The 16,289-nt window shown below is 45.2% G+C and overlaps 1 protein-coding gene across 1 annotated transcript in view; it reads left to right on the forward strand.

Annotated features, from left to right (window-relative positions):
• Positions 1 to 16,289, forward strand: part of Mov10l1 (Mov10 like RISC complex RNA helicase 1) — a 62,467-nt gene that overhangs the window by 31,498 nt on the left and 14,680 nt on the right. Inside the window, exons 16-22 of the mRNA XM_052161515.1 lie at positions 5,123 to 5,222; positions 7,009 to 7,187; positions 7,917 to 8,063; positions 8,716 to 8,837; positions 10,246 to 10,345; positions 11,337 to 11,501; positions 13,153 to 13,326. Coding sequence (XP_052017475.1) covers positions 5,123 to 5,222; positions 7,009 to 7,187; positions 7,917 to 8,063; positions 8,716 to 8,837; positions 10,246 to 10,345; positions 11,337 to 11,501; positions 13,153 to 13,326 — 987 coding nt within the window. The remainder of the gene's footprint in view (positions 1 to 5,122; positions 5,223 to 7,008; positions 7,188 to 7,916; positions 8,064 to 8,715; positions 8,838 to 10,245; positions 10,346 to 11,336; positions 11,502 to 13,152; positions 13,327 to 16,289) is intronic.

Consider the following 16,289-nt stretch of genomic DNA (forward strand, 5'->3'; position numbering starts at 1 on the left):
TTGTAATCTGTCATCGTTGCAGAGACACTTCATTTTTTACTTCTGTAATGCAGTCATTCTGTGACAGGAAACTCAGTGCCCATGTGCTGGAGGCCGTGCACTAGGCTCTTAGTGGCCACAGCAGGAGTGAGCTATTTATCATTGTGTTCCTAGTGACATGAAGAGTGACATGCCAGCTTAGGGTTTGCAAGCTACAATTGTGTGCTACTGAAAAGTGATTTCATGGGAATGCCTTAAGTGTATAATGATGTAAAATTTCAAATTACATGTAATTTTTAGAAACTTGTACTATTCTATAAGTACTCTGCAAAAATGCAAGAGTTAGGATTCTTATTGCTTGTAATCTCTGTAACTGCTTTATTGTAAAGTGTTTTAGCATAAGCATTAGTCATACATAAGAGTTAAACTATTATAGTGGGTTTCATTATGGAACTTTAATACGTATACCTAATAAATTTTGAGCACAGTCACACCCATTGCTCCCTTTCCTCTTCTACTCCTTTATCCCCTCTACTTTCTTTTTTGTTGTTGTTTTTGTTGTTGTTTTGGATTTGTTTTTTTCTAGACAGGGTTTCTCTGTATAGCCCTGGCTGTCCTGGAACTCACTCTGTAGACCAGGTTAGCCTCAAACACAGAAATCTGCCTGCCTCTGCCTCCCAGAGTGCTGGAATTACCGGCGTGTGCCACCACTGCCCTGCTTCCCCTCTACTTTCAAATCTTTTGTTAGGGTTGCTCACAGGATCATAATTGAGAATCTATTCACGATAGTGTGAGCATCTTACCAGTTGTGCTGTAGCACTGAAGAAAATGTTTCTCCCTTCCTTCTCCCTCCCCCTCCCCTCTCAGCCACTAACTGTGCACAGATCACCTGGGAAAGTAGAGTCCATGCAGCTAGTCCTATGCAGGTGACCACAGCTGCTGGTGCTGGGAAGCACAATATCTTCTGATGCCCAGAAATGTAATGCATGTGGAGTCGCACTTTCCTCTGGCTCTTACATCCTTCTTCCCTGTATTCTGTGACACTGTAGGTGTCATCGCCTTGTAGGTGATGGTACATGTAGGAATGAACAGTCATCAGTGTAGATATTCATTAACTCTCAGCGCTCTGACCAGTTCTGAGTGTCTGTAGTCATCACTGACTACTGTTAACAGAAATGAACTCCGACAAAGCTGATGACACTTATGCCAGCATTAAACACAGTCTTTTAGAAGCAGTGGAAGTAGTTTTACAGCCAGGGAGATGATGGCTCAGTGGGTAAAACACCTGTTGCTCAATAGTGAGGACTTGAGTTCAAATCTTAGACAGCGGTGCACTGTCCTCCCATCACTCCTGGACTGAGGGAGAGGTAATATCAGGAGACTCCCTGGACGCTCGGAGGCCAGCGAGCTGAGCCTGGAGTCCACTGCAGTGAACAGTGAAACAGCCCTGTCTCAAAGTGTGCTATGACACCCCAGACTGTCTTCTTACATATTGTCAACCATAGCATGTGCACATTTGCACTTATGCAAAAGTGTACACATACATACACTACACACACACAGAGTGAGAACAACAGTTACAGTATGTGCACTCAGTCATAGAAAACACTATAAATGAAAATTTTAAAATGTTATCCATTAAAAATCATCCAGCTATGTATTTCCTTCTAGACATTTTATTTTTACCTGAAAATAGAAAGAGCTCTTCATTGAGCACTGATAACTCTGATCTGTGAGCCTCTCAGTCCTTCATTACCCTGCCCCTCCTTTGTTCTGTGGCCTGATTCTTTTTTTTTTAATTGAATATATTCTTCATTTACATTTTAAATGTTATACCCCTTCCCAGTTTCCCCCCTCCCCGAAAATCCCCAACCTGTCCTCCCACCTCCTGCCTCCAAGAATATGCTCCTCCACCCAACCCACTCCCCCTCCCCCCTCCTGGATTTCACCATGCTGGGGCCTCTATTGAGCCTTCACAGGACCAAGGACTTCTCCTCCCACTGATGCCGACAAGGCATTCCTCTGCCACTCTTGGCTGGCACCATCTGTGGGAGCCCTGGGGTGTCTGGTTGTCTGGCCTTTCTTAAGAAAGGTGCTGGAGGAGATGGACAGCAGAGTGGGCACAGAGAAGCCCTGCTCCTTAGATGAGGGTTTTCCTGACTGGATGAAGTGTTACATTCCTAAGTGCAAAATGTTATTTCTAGTCAAGTTTTAAGTAAATCCTAGCATTCCATTGGTCAGTGAACCAAGATAGGGCTACAGGGGCTGGAGAGATGGCTCAAGATTTAAGAGCATCTTCCTGAAGACCTAGGCTTGACTCCCAGCATCCACATTGTGGCTCGCAACTGCCTGTAGTTTCAGTTTCAGCAGAGCAGACTTTGTCTTCAGGCCTCCTCATGCTCTATACACTGTGTGGAACATAAACATACATGAAGGCAAAATGTGTACATAAAAATAGACATTTTTTAAGATGAAAGTATATGAAAATAATCGAAAAAAAACAGAAAAGGATTAGAAATATAATTTCAGTGGAAGGTAGGCCTAGCATGCTGGAGGCCTGGAGTTCACACCCCAGCACCTTCTCCAGAAACCTCCTACAAAATATATAAGGCAGCAGTTTGAGACATTGGGTATGCACTATACTAGAACTTACCCCCGAGCAAGAGAAAGCAAGTGTGGTGGACAGCGCTGTGTATGACATAGCACTTAGAGAGCAGAGAACAGAAGTCCAGGAGAGACACTGACAGAGTTCCCTGGAGTTTCTACTCTCTGTCTGAAAGCTTATGAGAAGATAGCCAAGGCTAGAAGGTAGCACCTCCCAGTGTTGATGCAGTACTGCCTCCAGAGAGGTCCAGCCATGGAGTCAGGGCTGTGCTCATAGACCAGTGGGTGGGCCAGAGCAAGCCTTCAAAGTCCCAAGCTGTTGATCTGTATAACGCTGTGGTTAGTCACACACAGAGTTTGAGGGTGGACTGTCCTGGCAGCCTGTCTTGAAAAACAAAGCAATCATTCTGCTTTGGCCTCCTGGATGTCAAGATTACAGGTGTGTACCACTGTACCTGGCTGGGCTTCAAGTTTTGAAGTCAAAGAAATAAAAATAAGAGGCTAGTAACTCCCAGAAAGCAAAGAGTGGTGCTTCAAAGAAAAGTGACCATACGGGTAGCCATGAATAAGGACGACAGTTACAGCCATATAAAACCCAGAGTCCTAACAAAGCACTGGAAGGAAGACGGGAACAAGAGAAGTCAGGTCATAGACAAAGGGAGTATCAGCACTGGTAATATAGAGTACATAGATGAACTGAGGCAGAGAGCCAGGCGCTTGCCTCTGCAGAAGTTGACTGGGACAGAGGCAGGCTAGGGGAGGAAGCAATAACTGCTTCTAGGTCTTTTCGTTTGCTTGACTTCATAATCACTGTGTGTATGTTTGTTTGGCTATCAGTTTATAAATTTAACCATTACTTAAGAATGTTAGAAACATCAAGTTCTCTTTCTAAAATGAGTGACACAACAGACTCAGGACAACTTTAGATGGCCTCACACACTTGTTATTTGTGTCTCAGAAAAGGAGAAAGTCCAGAAGCTTACTGGGCCCACGTGTGCTGTGCACACCTGTAATCTTAGCCCAGGCTACATAGCAAGATCATAAAAACCCATGGTGTTTTGAAAAGTTGGATAAAATGCTAAACCATAAGCCAGATTGGGGGCAGGATACATACACAGATATCAAGAATCATAAATGTGACTCAAGTCCATAGCACTGTCCAGGGGCAAGGGCATATTCTTGTGATAATTAATTTTACATGTTACCTTAACTAGGCTAAAGAGGCCCAGAGGCTCTGTGGACCTTACCCTGGGTGTATCTCATCTGTGGGTAAGACTGACATTTGCTTTCCTAAGTAGATGAAGCAGACCACCCCCTGGTGGGCACATGGCAGCCAGTCAGATGAGGCCTGGATAAGCAGGCTGACAGACCCTCCGACTTCCTGGGCCCCCACCCTACCCTCACCCCACCCCCTACTCCGGTAGTAAAGGGTTCTCTTCCTGCCATCACACTCAGAATGCAGCATGGCTGTTCTTGAGCCTTGCTTGAGACAACCAGCCATCTTGCTGAAACCCCCATCTCTGGCCAGCCTACTGGTCCTCATTATTTAACCTTGGCTGGAGCAGCCCATCCGCCCTCCTAGTCTTTAGCTTGCTGACTCCAGGTTTTAGGATTCCTTTGAGACAATTCCTAATGCAGTGTTGCCTCTCCTTAGCCTATTTGGTGGTTATTGTTTGGTTTTATTGTTTTGTCAACATGCCTAGCTTTTGACAAGTTTTAGGAATTGAACTCAGGTTCCCATGCCTACGTGGGAAGTATTTTGCCAACTGAACTATCTCCCCATCACAAATCTGCAAATCTGTGCTTTCAAAGCAATCTTAACATTCCAACTAGTTTTATTGTTTTCAAAATTTTAACTGAGTCATCCTAACTTAAAATTAAAAAATGTAATCAAAGATTTCATATGTACATGAAATACATACTATAATATGTATCTGTAAAAGGCCACAAAAACCTATTAAAAAGAATACTTCCCCATCCTTATAGCAAAGTGGACTACTAGACTGGATTACAGGGCCAAGCGAGTGGACCAAGGCCACCCCATGTGCATGCATATACGCACCAATATGCCAGAAATGGGAGGTCGCACTGGGAGCGCCAGGGCTTGCATAAGCTTTGAACATGATTGACAGGCAGTGCTGGTGCTCTGTGTTCTTAGGAAGGCATAGAGATGCTTTGTGGCAGACATCTCGGTGCCCTCAGGAGAGGGCTTCCCAAGGTTGTCTGCCTTCCCTGACCTTGGAAGAGGTGGGATGTATATTAATCAAATAAAGCTTATCTTTGTTTCAATTTTTCATGACAAAACTCAGTTTATTTATATTTTGGTTTTCAAAGAACTGAGAGAGAAACATAAACTTTTGGGCAGGTTTTTATTAGCTGTCTCGTGTTTGAATTATGTTTCAAGGGAAAGACCTGACCTGTTGAAATAATTGTGAAATGTAGCAGCAGAATGACTTTGTAGGTGTATGTGCTGCTCTTTAAAGTCAGCTTTAGAACACAAAGCTGATGTTACAACCACTTTGTTCATGATCATTTCCAGAACAAGAAAACAGTGAAGGACCAAACTAAAAACACAGCAAAGGAAAGGCACATGGATACCACAGACCAGCCAGAGAAGGCTCCCTCTACTGCAGAGACTAGTGAGTTGGGTACTTGTGTATAATGGGCTCAGAGAAGAAGAGTGAAGAAACCTGCACTTGGAAGAAGGTGCCTTGAAAAATGCACTGGGGTTGGAGATTCAGTCGTGACAGACATGCTGTCCTTGGGGAAGGCTGAGGACCCATCTGCTTGGTCCCGAGGGATGCCTTGACGGTTTAGATTAGAAACTTTAGAAAAAATTTGAGATTGTGTATATTATTGTTATGTATGCTCTTATGTTGTATACTTGGTATATTTTAGTCAGTCTTGCAAAGACACTTAGGCTGGTCTTAAATTCATGGACTCAAGCAATGCCTCACATAGTCTCAATAACAAGAACTACAGGCAGAGGTCAGCACACCTGATGGGCAGCAACACCTTTAACTGACAAACACAAATACCAAGTAAACATCTTAAAAGGTGTTAAATATCCTTTGCCATCAGAGAAATAAAAATTAAAACTATTTAAAACTCTTATCTCACCCCATTCAGAGAGGCTAACCAACATCAAGAAGGCAGGCACAGTGCTGATGAAGAATTCATATTTACTGCTAGTAAGTCTGTCTAAAAGTAGGACTGGAGAGATAGCTCAGTTATCCAGAGGGCCCAGGTTCATTTCCTAGCACCCACATGGTAGTTCACAACCATCTGCAACTTTACTTCCAGTGGATCTGACACCCTCTTCTGGTAGGCATGCATGTGGTATATAGACATCATACATATAAAGTGGATCTTTTTCAAAAAAACTAAGAATAGAAGAAATACTATATTGTCCAGGTATACTCCTGGATGTATACTCCAAGAAATCTATGTCAATATACAAGAAATGCTTGCAGATCCATATTTACTGTTAAACTAATCATAGTTGCGAAAAGGTGGAACCAACCCAGACGTCCCATCAACAGATGAATGGATAAAATATAATAAATATATCAAGTGGAATTGTATTAAAACAAAGAAAAATGAAATTGTGGCCCTTTTCAGGAAAATTGTAGAATGGAAATTATTAACAGTTTCCTAAGCTTAGAAAGACAAGTACCAAGTGGTCTTCTCTCACATACTAATCTTAAATTTTAAATATTAGACATGTATGTATGTGGGATATACAGCACAAAAATAGACAGGTGTTTACTATGTGAGGGAATGAGGGTGTATTGGGGGAGAGGAAAACAAGTTAGAGAAAGCAGAATGCAGGAGGGGAGGAAGAGGGGAGCACAGGAGTGTGGGGGTGGGGACTGGGCTGAGGAAAGTCAGTCAAGACCAAGTGCACGTGAAGGTGCTACTTGCTGCTTTTGTTTTGTATGCTGACTTAAAAAACTTGTTTGGGAAAAATCGCCAGCAAAAAAAAGTTTTTAAAGCTCTGTATGGGGGCTGGAGAGATAGCTCGGCAGTAAAGAACACTGACTGCTCTTCCAGAGGTCCTGAGTTCAGTTCCCAGCAACCACCTGGTGGCTCACAACCATCAGTAATGGGATAAGATGCTCTCTTTTGGTGTGTCTGAAGACAGCTACAGTGTACTCATACATACATGCATGCGTGCATACATACATAGTATATAATATTTTAAGTGATACTGGAGCTATAAATGCCTTTCCCCCTATTAGAAAGTTAGGTTACTTTTCCTGACTTTGCCTCAAAAACCACAGTCAGATGTTTCTGGAACCTCTTTTCCTGTCACACTGAAGGTTGTTGACACTGTCAGGTTCTGTTTGACCTTTATGGCATCTAGTAAGCTGTTATGCAGAGTTCTGTGCCTCTGACCAGGCTGTCTTTCCACTTCAAATTCAGTAGATGAAATTCAGATTCCGAAAGCTAGAGATAAGGAGTTCTTCAACCCAGTGCTCAATGAAAACCAAAAGCTGGCAGTGAGGAGGATCCTGAGTGGTGACTGCCGGCCCCTCCCATATATCCTTTTTGGACCTCCAGGAACTGGAAAGACTGTGACAATAATTGAGGCTGTTTTGCAGGTAAGGACAGACAGGGTGATGGTTGCTGTGGGTCTGTGCTGTGCGTAAGTGCTTGTGTCTGGAAAAGTATCAGTTAAACTTCAGAGACGTTAGTAAAGAACTTGAGAAAGATTTAGCTTATAACATTGTCTGTTTATGTATTAGGTTTTTAAGTTTATAAGTATAAAAAGAAATTTCATTTCTAGAATAGTAAACCTTTGATTCCATTGTGAAGCTTTACTGAAGAAGTTGCCTGGACAGGGACTGAAGCCACCACTCTGCAGCAGCTGTTGGCATCTCCCTCTATAGTTACCATTAAATCTATGAAAATGCTGTGTATATGTCATTCTAGATTAGCAAGCATACCATGACTGTTTTGTGCTGTAATGCAAGGTGCGCTGTGATATTGGTACAGCTTGGTGTTATCTGTGGAGATGTCTGTGGAGGTGTGTGGAGGGTTTTGGGTAGCAGAGCTGGGATATAGCACATACAAGGCTTTGGATAGCCCTGCATTCTCTCTCTAGTGCTGTGTATGTGTGGGTAGAGGGTATGGAACCTTCCACATCTCATCTGTGGGTAGTGAGGCAGAGTGGTCCCTTTGACATTGCAGGGATGCTCAGGGATTAGCATCCAAATCTGCCCCTGCTCCTCATTCCCAATAAAGGACTCTATATGTTAGACATAGCCTCAGGGTTTCCACTCTGTGGCAATAATGGTTAAGATTCTCAGTTTCTAATTTCTTAATTGAAGGTACATTATGCTTTGCCGGACAGTCGGATTTTGGTCTGTGCTCCCTCCAACAGTGCTGCTGACCTCGTGTGTTTGCGACTTCATGAGAGCAAGGTGCTGAAGCCAGCTGCCATGGTCCGGGTGAATGCCACCTGCAGATTTGAAGAGGTGAGCCCCAGGCATTGGGGGGGGGGGCACCTGGAACCCTTCCGTGGAGAGTACCAAGTGGGCAGGTTTGAGCAGGAGGCAGTAGCTAGTCGACACCAAATGATCATAAAAGTTGTACAGAAAGATTGCTCTGTCTTATGCTACAACTCAGCTACATGGTAGGCTTTCTTAAATATTTTATTATGTTCTCACCCTCCCTCTGAATTAACAATACTTTTGCGGACATTCCCAGTTTGTTAAATTTTTATGCTATGCTTTCATTTAATTCTTCAAATGTATTCCAGTTCCCTTTCAGTTCTGTTTTAGTGATTTGATTACAGCTATCTCTTTTGGAAAATTATAGAATCCTAGTTGCTTTGAATAAAATTTTGCTCAAAAAAGAAATTGTGACTACAAAATATATCAAGTATATTAAATATATTAAGTTGTTTTCTGGGCAGATGTAATGGAGTATAATATAGTAAATGGTAGTGTAGCATATTCTTGCCCTCAGAGTCTCTAAAACATGGGCCATTTTAATTGAAGGAAATCATGAATGACACATCATCACTGAGAAGTAGCAACAGAGCACGAGTACTTTTAGAATTCCTCCTAGCCTTGCTGTTTTGTCTGCTTTAAGGAAATACTTCTAACTCTAACCTCTTTGCCCCAGACTATTATTGATGCCATCAAACCATATTGCAGAGATGGAGAAGATATCTGGAGAGCCTCACGCTTCAGGATAATAATCACTACGTGTAGCAGTGCGGGGCTGTTTTACCAAATAGGAGTGAGGTAAGCACAGGATGATGTTTGGGAGCAGAGTCACCCAGACAGTTTGTGTCCTCCACACTTACCTCAGAAGAGGCTGACCAGATGAAGATTGAATAGTGGAGGGAAGTATCAGCCACTGTGTAAGAGCGACATGACAGTGGGAGCATCTTTTCTGAGAAGCAGGATTACTGATAAAACCCAAGAGACAGAGAGTCAAAGGGACTCATCAGTAGAATGGACAAGCAAGTGAGCTGGCAACAAGTAAAGATCTGTGGTAAGAGAGCCCTGAGCATGCTTACACAGAGGAGGCCTCAGAGTTGGGGCCTGGTAAGCGAGAATGATAGAGGCAGGAGCTGTAAGAAGCTCAAGTCTCAAGGCTAGAAGTTCACTGAATGAGTAGCTTACAGGATCAGTGGGGGCAAACTCCTTAAGGAGACTCTGGGTTCTGTGAAGTTAGTCCTGGGTGGGGCCACTCAAGAAGATGGAGCAGCAATGGTACTGGGAGCTTAGGGGACTGTGGGGGTCTGAGGACCAGAGAGAGGCTCCCAGGAACATGCCCAGGAGCTGAAAAGAAGCCGAGTGAGGAGGCTTCATGGCAGTGGAAGTAGACGAGGGAGGCTGCAGGCAGGCAGGTAAGAGGAGGAAGTAGCACAGGGAGGGCAGACTAAGGAGGGAGGGAGGAGCCAGCCAGTGTCCTGAGGGTGAGCCTCAACTCTGCCGCTGGAGCAGAGCCACTGCAGGGTGTACCTGTAAGGATGACTTGACGACCCAAGCCCACAGGGGCCTCGTTTTCTGTCCTGAGCACTAGGCAAAGAGAGCCAAGAGAGCCAAGTGCAGATGGCCACATGCAGGTTGCAAATTATTTCATATTCTTTAGTTACCCATTTTATTTTCCAAAGTAGGAGTATAATATTTTTAACATTTTTATTTTATTTTAAATGTATGTAAGTATAAATAAAGGTCTGAAGACACCTTGAGTAACTTGGTTTCCTCCTTCCACCAGGATGGTCCCTCCATGTAGAACCAGGGATGGAATTTAGGTCCTCAGGCATGGTGGTGAGAGCCTCATACTCTGAGCCATCTTGCTGGCCCCACAATGTCATCTTATTATGTATGAAGTCATTAATGAGACAGGCCACATTTTCTTATTCAGAGGAGCATCACTCAGGGTAATCAAGAGCCGCATGTGGCTAAGAGGCTGCTGGCCTGGGAGTGTACAGGTCTAAGCAAGGGCAAGGCACCTTGTATGCTATTCATGTGAGTGTCTCAGCAGACCTGCAGTCACGTGGTACCCATACCTTTTAGTGTTGTCCTCCCTGGAGAGCTCCACTATGATCCGAACACCCCAGAACAGAGCTTTGCCAGTTTGTGTTAGGAAGCAGTTGCTAAACAATATGATGGAATTACCATGAGACATTTTTGGCTCTAGAGTTGGATACTTCACACACGTATTTGTGGACGAGGCAGGGCAGGCAAGTGAGCCAGAATGCCTTATTCCTTTGGGACTGATTTCAGACATCAATGGCCAGGTAAGGCCTGTGTCTTAAGTGTGTTTTTCTCTTACTGTTTTCTCTTGGTGATGGTCACAGCTTTAGAGGGTCAAGTGAAAGAACTAGGACCCCGAGAGTCTGGGAGGTCACGGCTCTGGGAAGAAAGCCTGGCTTGTTATTTATTCACATGTGAACAGAAGCCAAGAGCCATTGTAGACATGGGGACACACAGGGGACACAATGTCAGAGTCAGCAGCTGAAGCGTCTAGTGTCTAGTTTGGGTGTTCCCTCCATGGCAGAGAGGAGAGACTGACCTCATGCCCTGCTGGGGTCTGACTGTCCTTCCCACTAAGCTTCTCAGTCAGACCCCTGGTCCACTCACCTCTGTGTGCCAGCAGATCCCCATCTGAGCTTCGCACAGTGGCTTATTATCTTAGAGAATCTTTCTCTCTGTACCGCAGCTGAGAGGTCAGCGGGCGTCCTTCCCTCAATCACTAGGCTCTATGAAACAAATACTCTTTGGAGGGACTAAGGACTGAAGAAGGACTGGTCTAATTAGAATACTTAAGAGAGTGGTCAGCATGGTGTCAGTGTGTGTGAGGCCTTCTGGGAAAAAGGCCAAAGGTAATTTCCTAGGATCAGGCACAGCAGAAAATTTCAGAACACAGGCGCTATCCCTGAGGCTTTCCCTCCATTGAGAAATAAGTGGGCGGGGCAGCTTGACTGCTGTGCCAGGACTGACAAAAACCTAGCAGTGACTGCTTAGGAAGGAACCTGAGTCTCAAGTGGTCTCCTCTCCCACATCTCTGGCTAGGCCATTGTCAGTTCCAGCTGTGTTTACCATGGTTTCCCCACCTGTCTGCTCCTTCCACATAACCAGAGTATACAAGGGGCCCTGCCCAGCCTGCACAGGCCCACTCCCAAACCTATTCAGAGACACCTGCCTGTCCATTCCCAAAGCTCTTCTACTATAATGGGAACAGAAGCCTGTCTGCTCCCCACTGATCCAGCATCCTTGTATATACTATAGATTGTGCTTGCTGGAGACCCCATGCAGCTTGGCCCAGTCATCAAGTCCAGGCTGGCCATGGCCTATGGGTTGAATGTGTCCATGTTGGAGAGGCTGATGTCCAGACCAGCATACCTGAGAGACGAGAATGCCTTTGGTGCTTGTGGTGCATACAACCCACTGTTGGTAAGTTCCAAACTCTCTGCTTTGTCACACAAATAGGAAAAGAGCAGAGATTTACTGGAGTAGACAGTGCTGAGGCCAGGCCAGCAGGGCCTCTGCCACACTGGTCTTGCCCATGAGTCACATATGTGAGCTGAGATCTCTGCACAGGAGAACTGGAAGTATCCCAACCTCCACAAACACCCACTTGCTCCTTGCTCCCCTCACCTTACTAAGCATGCTCAGCAGAGTCGTCCACAGACATAGAGGGAGGGAGAGAAGCAGAACTCATGGCCTCCTCCACTTCCCAGACAGCTCTTAAGGCATTTACCTGCTCTTCCTGTCCTGTAAAGGATACCCTTTGGATCAGAGGATGCCAGGAAGCTTTAATGCAGATGCCAGGGAGATTGGGGGTTCAAGACAGTAAAAGAAGTTAAATCTGCCTTAGTCCATGAATGTAGGAAAACAGGAAATGGCACGTAATTTCACGAACAAATGAAAGAGGAGAAGGCTGGCCCTGAGACCTGTGGGGACTGTTCCTGTATTCTACTGCTCTAAGGTGCTCGTGTGCTCGAGCCCAGCTTCTGAAGCCATCAAACTAGAGCACTGCACGGGTGGGGAGGAGTGCACACAGGCGCCCAGAATGAGAAGCGGTGTGGCAGCTGTTGGGTCTGAGAGGATGCCGAGAACTGCGCGGCATAGGAGAGACATCCTCACCCATCTCCTGTGCACTTTGGGACATACAGTTTCTTTGTTGAAAAAGAAATGGCTTCCCTCTCTTTCCCTAGTTCTCTGTACTATTCTGAGCTGGTGTAACTCTTCACAGGGGGTCACATTCTTCTTTTTGGAATAAAATATAGTCACTGCCCTGGGGCTAGCAGGCATTTTGCTGGGATGATTGCTGTTACACTTCATTTGCTCTAACAGAGTTGCCTGGAAGACAGCCGTCAGGTGTTTTCAGGGCCAAGGCTCTGTCTGGGCTCACCATTTGAGGAGATAATACGACGTGGCAGAGAGAAGGCATGGTGGCATGAGGCATCTAATGAGGAAGCTGAGAAAGGCGTGAATACTGGCTTCCTCTGTGCTCCTTTTTATTTAGTTCAGAGTCTGTGCCACCTATATTCAGAGGTGGTGTCCCATCTTAATAAACCTCTTTAGAAGCCTTCAGCAGTCACCCAGAGCTGTGTTTCCTCAGTGATTCCAAGTCTTCTCAAGTTGACAGTAACATTTGACCATCACAGCCAGGAACAAGCACAGAGGCTTGTATTGCACCAACTTCCCAAGCAGTTGGAGGCAAAAAGCATTTTCCTCATAATGGTGCTGTCTCCATAACCAAATATATGCAGGGGCTGTTATAACAGCTCTTACTTTCTGCCTCCTGGGCTCAGTCAGAGCTTTACAGGGTTTCATTGAAAGGCTTCCACAGTCAGGACCAAGATGTCTCACAAAAGAGGCCTTCCTCCCTCCCTGAGGTTCAGAGTCATCTGAGAAACTTGGCCTGGCATCAGATTTCAAGTTAATAGTACGAACGAGGCAAGAGCAGGAGGCTACCCGATGGAGTCAGCATTAAGATGGTTAACTTCAAATCTGTTTTACAAGAACAACAGGGGCATAGCGTGGATAGGAAATGTATGGCTTTGACTCTGTGAGGCCTATGCCTACCTCTTCCCTTCAGGTTACCAAGCTCGTGAAGAACTACAGGTCCCATTCGGCTCTGCTGGCACTGCCCTCACGCCTGTTCTACCATAGGGAGCTTGAAGTCTGTGCTGACCCCAAAGTAGTGACTTCACTGCTGGGCTGGGAGAAGCTGCCCAGAAAGGGCTTCCCTCTCATCTTCCATGGAGTGAGGGTAAGTCTGCCGTGACTACTGAGTACTTCCTGCATCAGGTGATACAAGACGGGAAGGGAAGAGGAGGCAGTTTGGCTCAAAGACCATCCTGTGTGATTCTCAAATTGTGTGTCCCCTGTCTGTACTACATTATTAGCCAAGCATTCCCTATGAGCCTGAGGGTGGAGAAGACAGGTGCTGATTTCTTAAGTGTTAGGCAGCAACAAGGGGCTGTCACTGAGCTCTCTTGTCAGAGATTCCATGCAGAGAGGACTTCAGAGTAGATATTGTAGACCAGCATCCTTTGATGCTTACATTAGCCAATACTGGGTTCCAAAAGGAGACACAGGCCAGTATCCAAGAGCTCAAAGTGTGGATTAGAAGTCTGGGGATGGGCTGGAGATGACTCAGTGGTTAGGGATGTGTCTCACTCTTGCAGACCTGTTAAATTCCCAACACATCAGGTAGCACGCAACCAGCTGTGACTGCAGCTCAAGATCAGAAAGAAAGGCTGAGATGTAAGTCACCAAGGTCCAACATCCCAACAGTGCTGGCCCCACCATCAGGATCAGGATCAGAATCTATGATGAGCCCACAAGAACCTGTCAGCCAGGCACTGAACCCCAGATCCAGAGGTCAGGGGATGACACAGACAAGTCCCCTTCCTACAGGACCTCACAGAGTGGGATGTAGATGCTTACATGCTAAAGTGAATGCAGATATTCACTAAAAGAGTTTGTACTATGAATTTGATTGTCAGAACCAGAAATCAAGTTTTAACATTCATCCTCCCAAAAGGACAGGACGTGACTTATGATACAGACTTGGTGTCACACCCAGAAGGGAGGATGGTGTTAGATAGTCCCTTTCTCCCATAGCCTGGTCCTCCAAGCACAGTCCCTGCCTCATTTTTTCCCTAAACCTTTATTTAAAAAAAAGTGTCTGGATATGTTAGAAGTGTTTTTGAAGAAGTGTGTGCTGGTGGCTCTGGAGCACCCTAAGCCTGTTGTCAGTTCTTAACCAGCCCTGGTGTGCAGTGCTTCCCCAGAAGTACCCTCCTCAAGGTCTGGGGAACTCTGTCCATCCTCAGAAGCCTCCAGTACATCAGGACAGACAAATGTCCGAGTGGAAGGGCTCTCTAGTGTGTCCAGAAATGAGCCTTGGGAGGCCTAGCCAGTGCTGTATACAGCAGAGGCATAAAGCTTCACTTGAGTGCATGAAGGCGTGCTCATAAATAGGAGTTCAAGGTCTTAGAGATGCCAGTTCTTCCAAATTAACCTATGTACTTAATATAGTCTAATTTTTAAAAAATCACCACAGGTATGCCAGACAGTGGTGGTGTACACATTTAATACCAGCACTCAGGAGGCAGATCGTGAACAGATCTCTGAGTTCACGGCAGCCTGGTCTATAGAGTGAGTTTCAGGACAGGCAGAGCTACACAAAGAAGAAACCCTGACCTTAAAAAAAAAAAAAAAAAACCTGCACAGGCTTTTTATGACAACAGTTTTACTGCCAGTTCAAAATGTTTTGTGTAAGAAAATTACTATAGCCATAAATTCAATTTTTAATATTGCCAAAAAAAAACAGACAAAGGAATCATTAGATTTGGTATGTTACAAAACATACTACAAAGTTATAGTAAATGAAAGTTTCCAATATGCATTTTATGTTAAGTATGCAGCTTATTAGGAGAATCATGGAGAGCATGTATAAGACCCTGGGTTCAGTCTTTAGTACCACAAAGACAGAGTGAGTGAGTGAGTGAGTGAGTGAGTGAGTGAGTGAGTGAGTGTGTGTGTGTGTGTGTGGTGTTGACAGTACAGGTAATGTAAGTCGGTGGAATGTAGTCCAGAAATACCAGTGGACATAGGGGGATTTTTTCACACAGGGTTTCACTGTGTAGCTCAGACTGCCTGGAACCCACTTTGTAGACTAGCCTGGCACTGAACACATGGAGATCCACCTGCCTCTGCCTCCTGGGTGCTGGGATTAAAGACATGCACTACCATGTTCCACCTAATATAGAGTATGTTAAGAGGAAAGTGCCTATCAGTCACTGGGAAACTGATAGAAATACAGATTTGATCACCAATAGGGCCTTGGAGTCCAGGGCAACCTGAAAGTCGTGCATGGAGGTCAGGGACCACACATGCTGGGAGAGGGGAACACACTGTGGACCAGTGCCTTTACTTGGCCCAGGGTAGTATCTCATCAGTCTCTCATAGGCAGGTGTCTGGTTATATTGTGTTTTGGTTTGCTTTGTTTGCTTTTTTTGAGACAGGGTCTCGTGTGCCAGGTTTGCCTTGAACTTGACATATAACTCAGAAGGGCCTTCAACTTGCGGTCCCACTCTTTCTGCCTCCAAGTCCTAGGTTTATATGCATGTACACCATGCCTGGTTTATCCAGTACTGGAGATGAAACCAAGAACTTCATGCATGTGTGGCAAATGTTCTACATACTATGTAGAACTTTGTAATAGTCTTGCCAGCCCAAGCTGACCTTGAACTCAAAATCCTTTCCCCTCAGTTTCCTTAGTGCCAGGATTACATGTGGAATCCCCACGCCTGATTTCTCTGACACTTTAAACTGCTGGATCTGCATCAGGCAGGCAGAGTTCCCAGAGATCGTACAGCAGTAAGAGGTGGGCAGTCTTGCTTGTCTGTGTAGTTTGTGCAGTTGTGAGGGTCAGCAGGGCCAGCCACGCAGACTACATTGAGCTATGTCACAGGGAGATGGTCACTGGGGAGCAGCTGGGTAGGATGATCTGGATAGAAAACCAGAAGGCTGAAATGAGACTGAGACCTGGAAGCTGTCCAGAGCAGAGCCCTGATTCTGCTGTGAAAAAGCCCACCTTATATATTCCAGTGGACATAGAGATGGTGGAGAATCATCAGAAATCACTGCAATTAATTTATCCACATTTCAGCAGTTTCTAAATGTCAAATTATCTGCTAAGTTCTTTCCCAGGCCCTCAGAACA

This window comes from Apodemus sylvaticus, chromosome 17, assembly GCF_947179515.1.
Source record: "Apodemus sylvaticus chromosome 17, mApoSyl1.1, whole genome shotgun sequence".
Lineage (NCBI taxonomy): Eukaryota > Metazoa > Chordata > Mammalia > Rodentia > Muridae > Apodemus > Apodemus sylvaticus.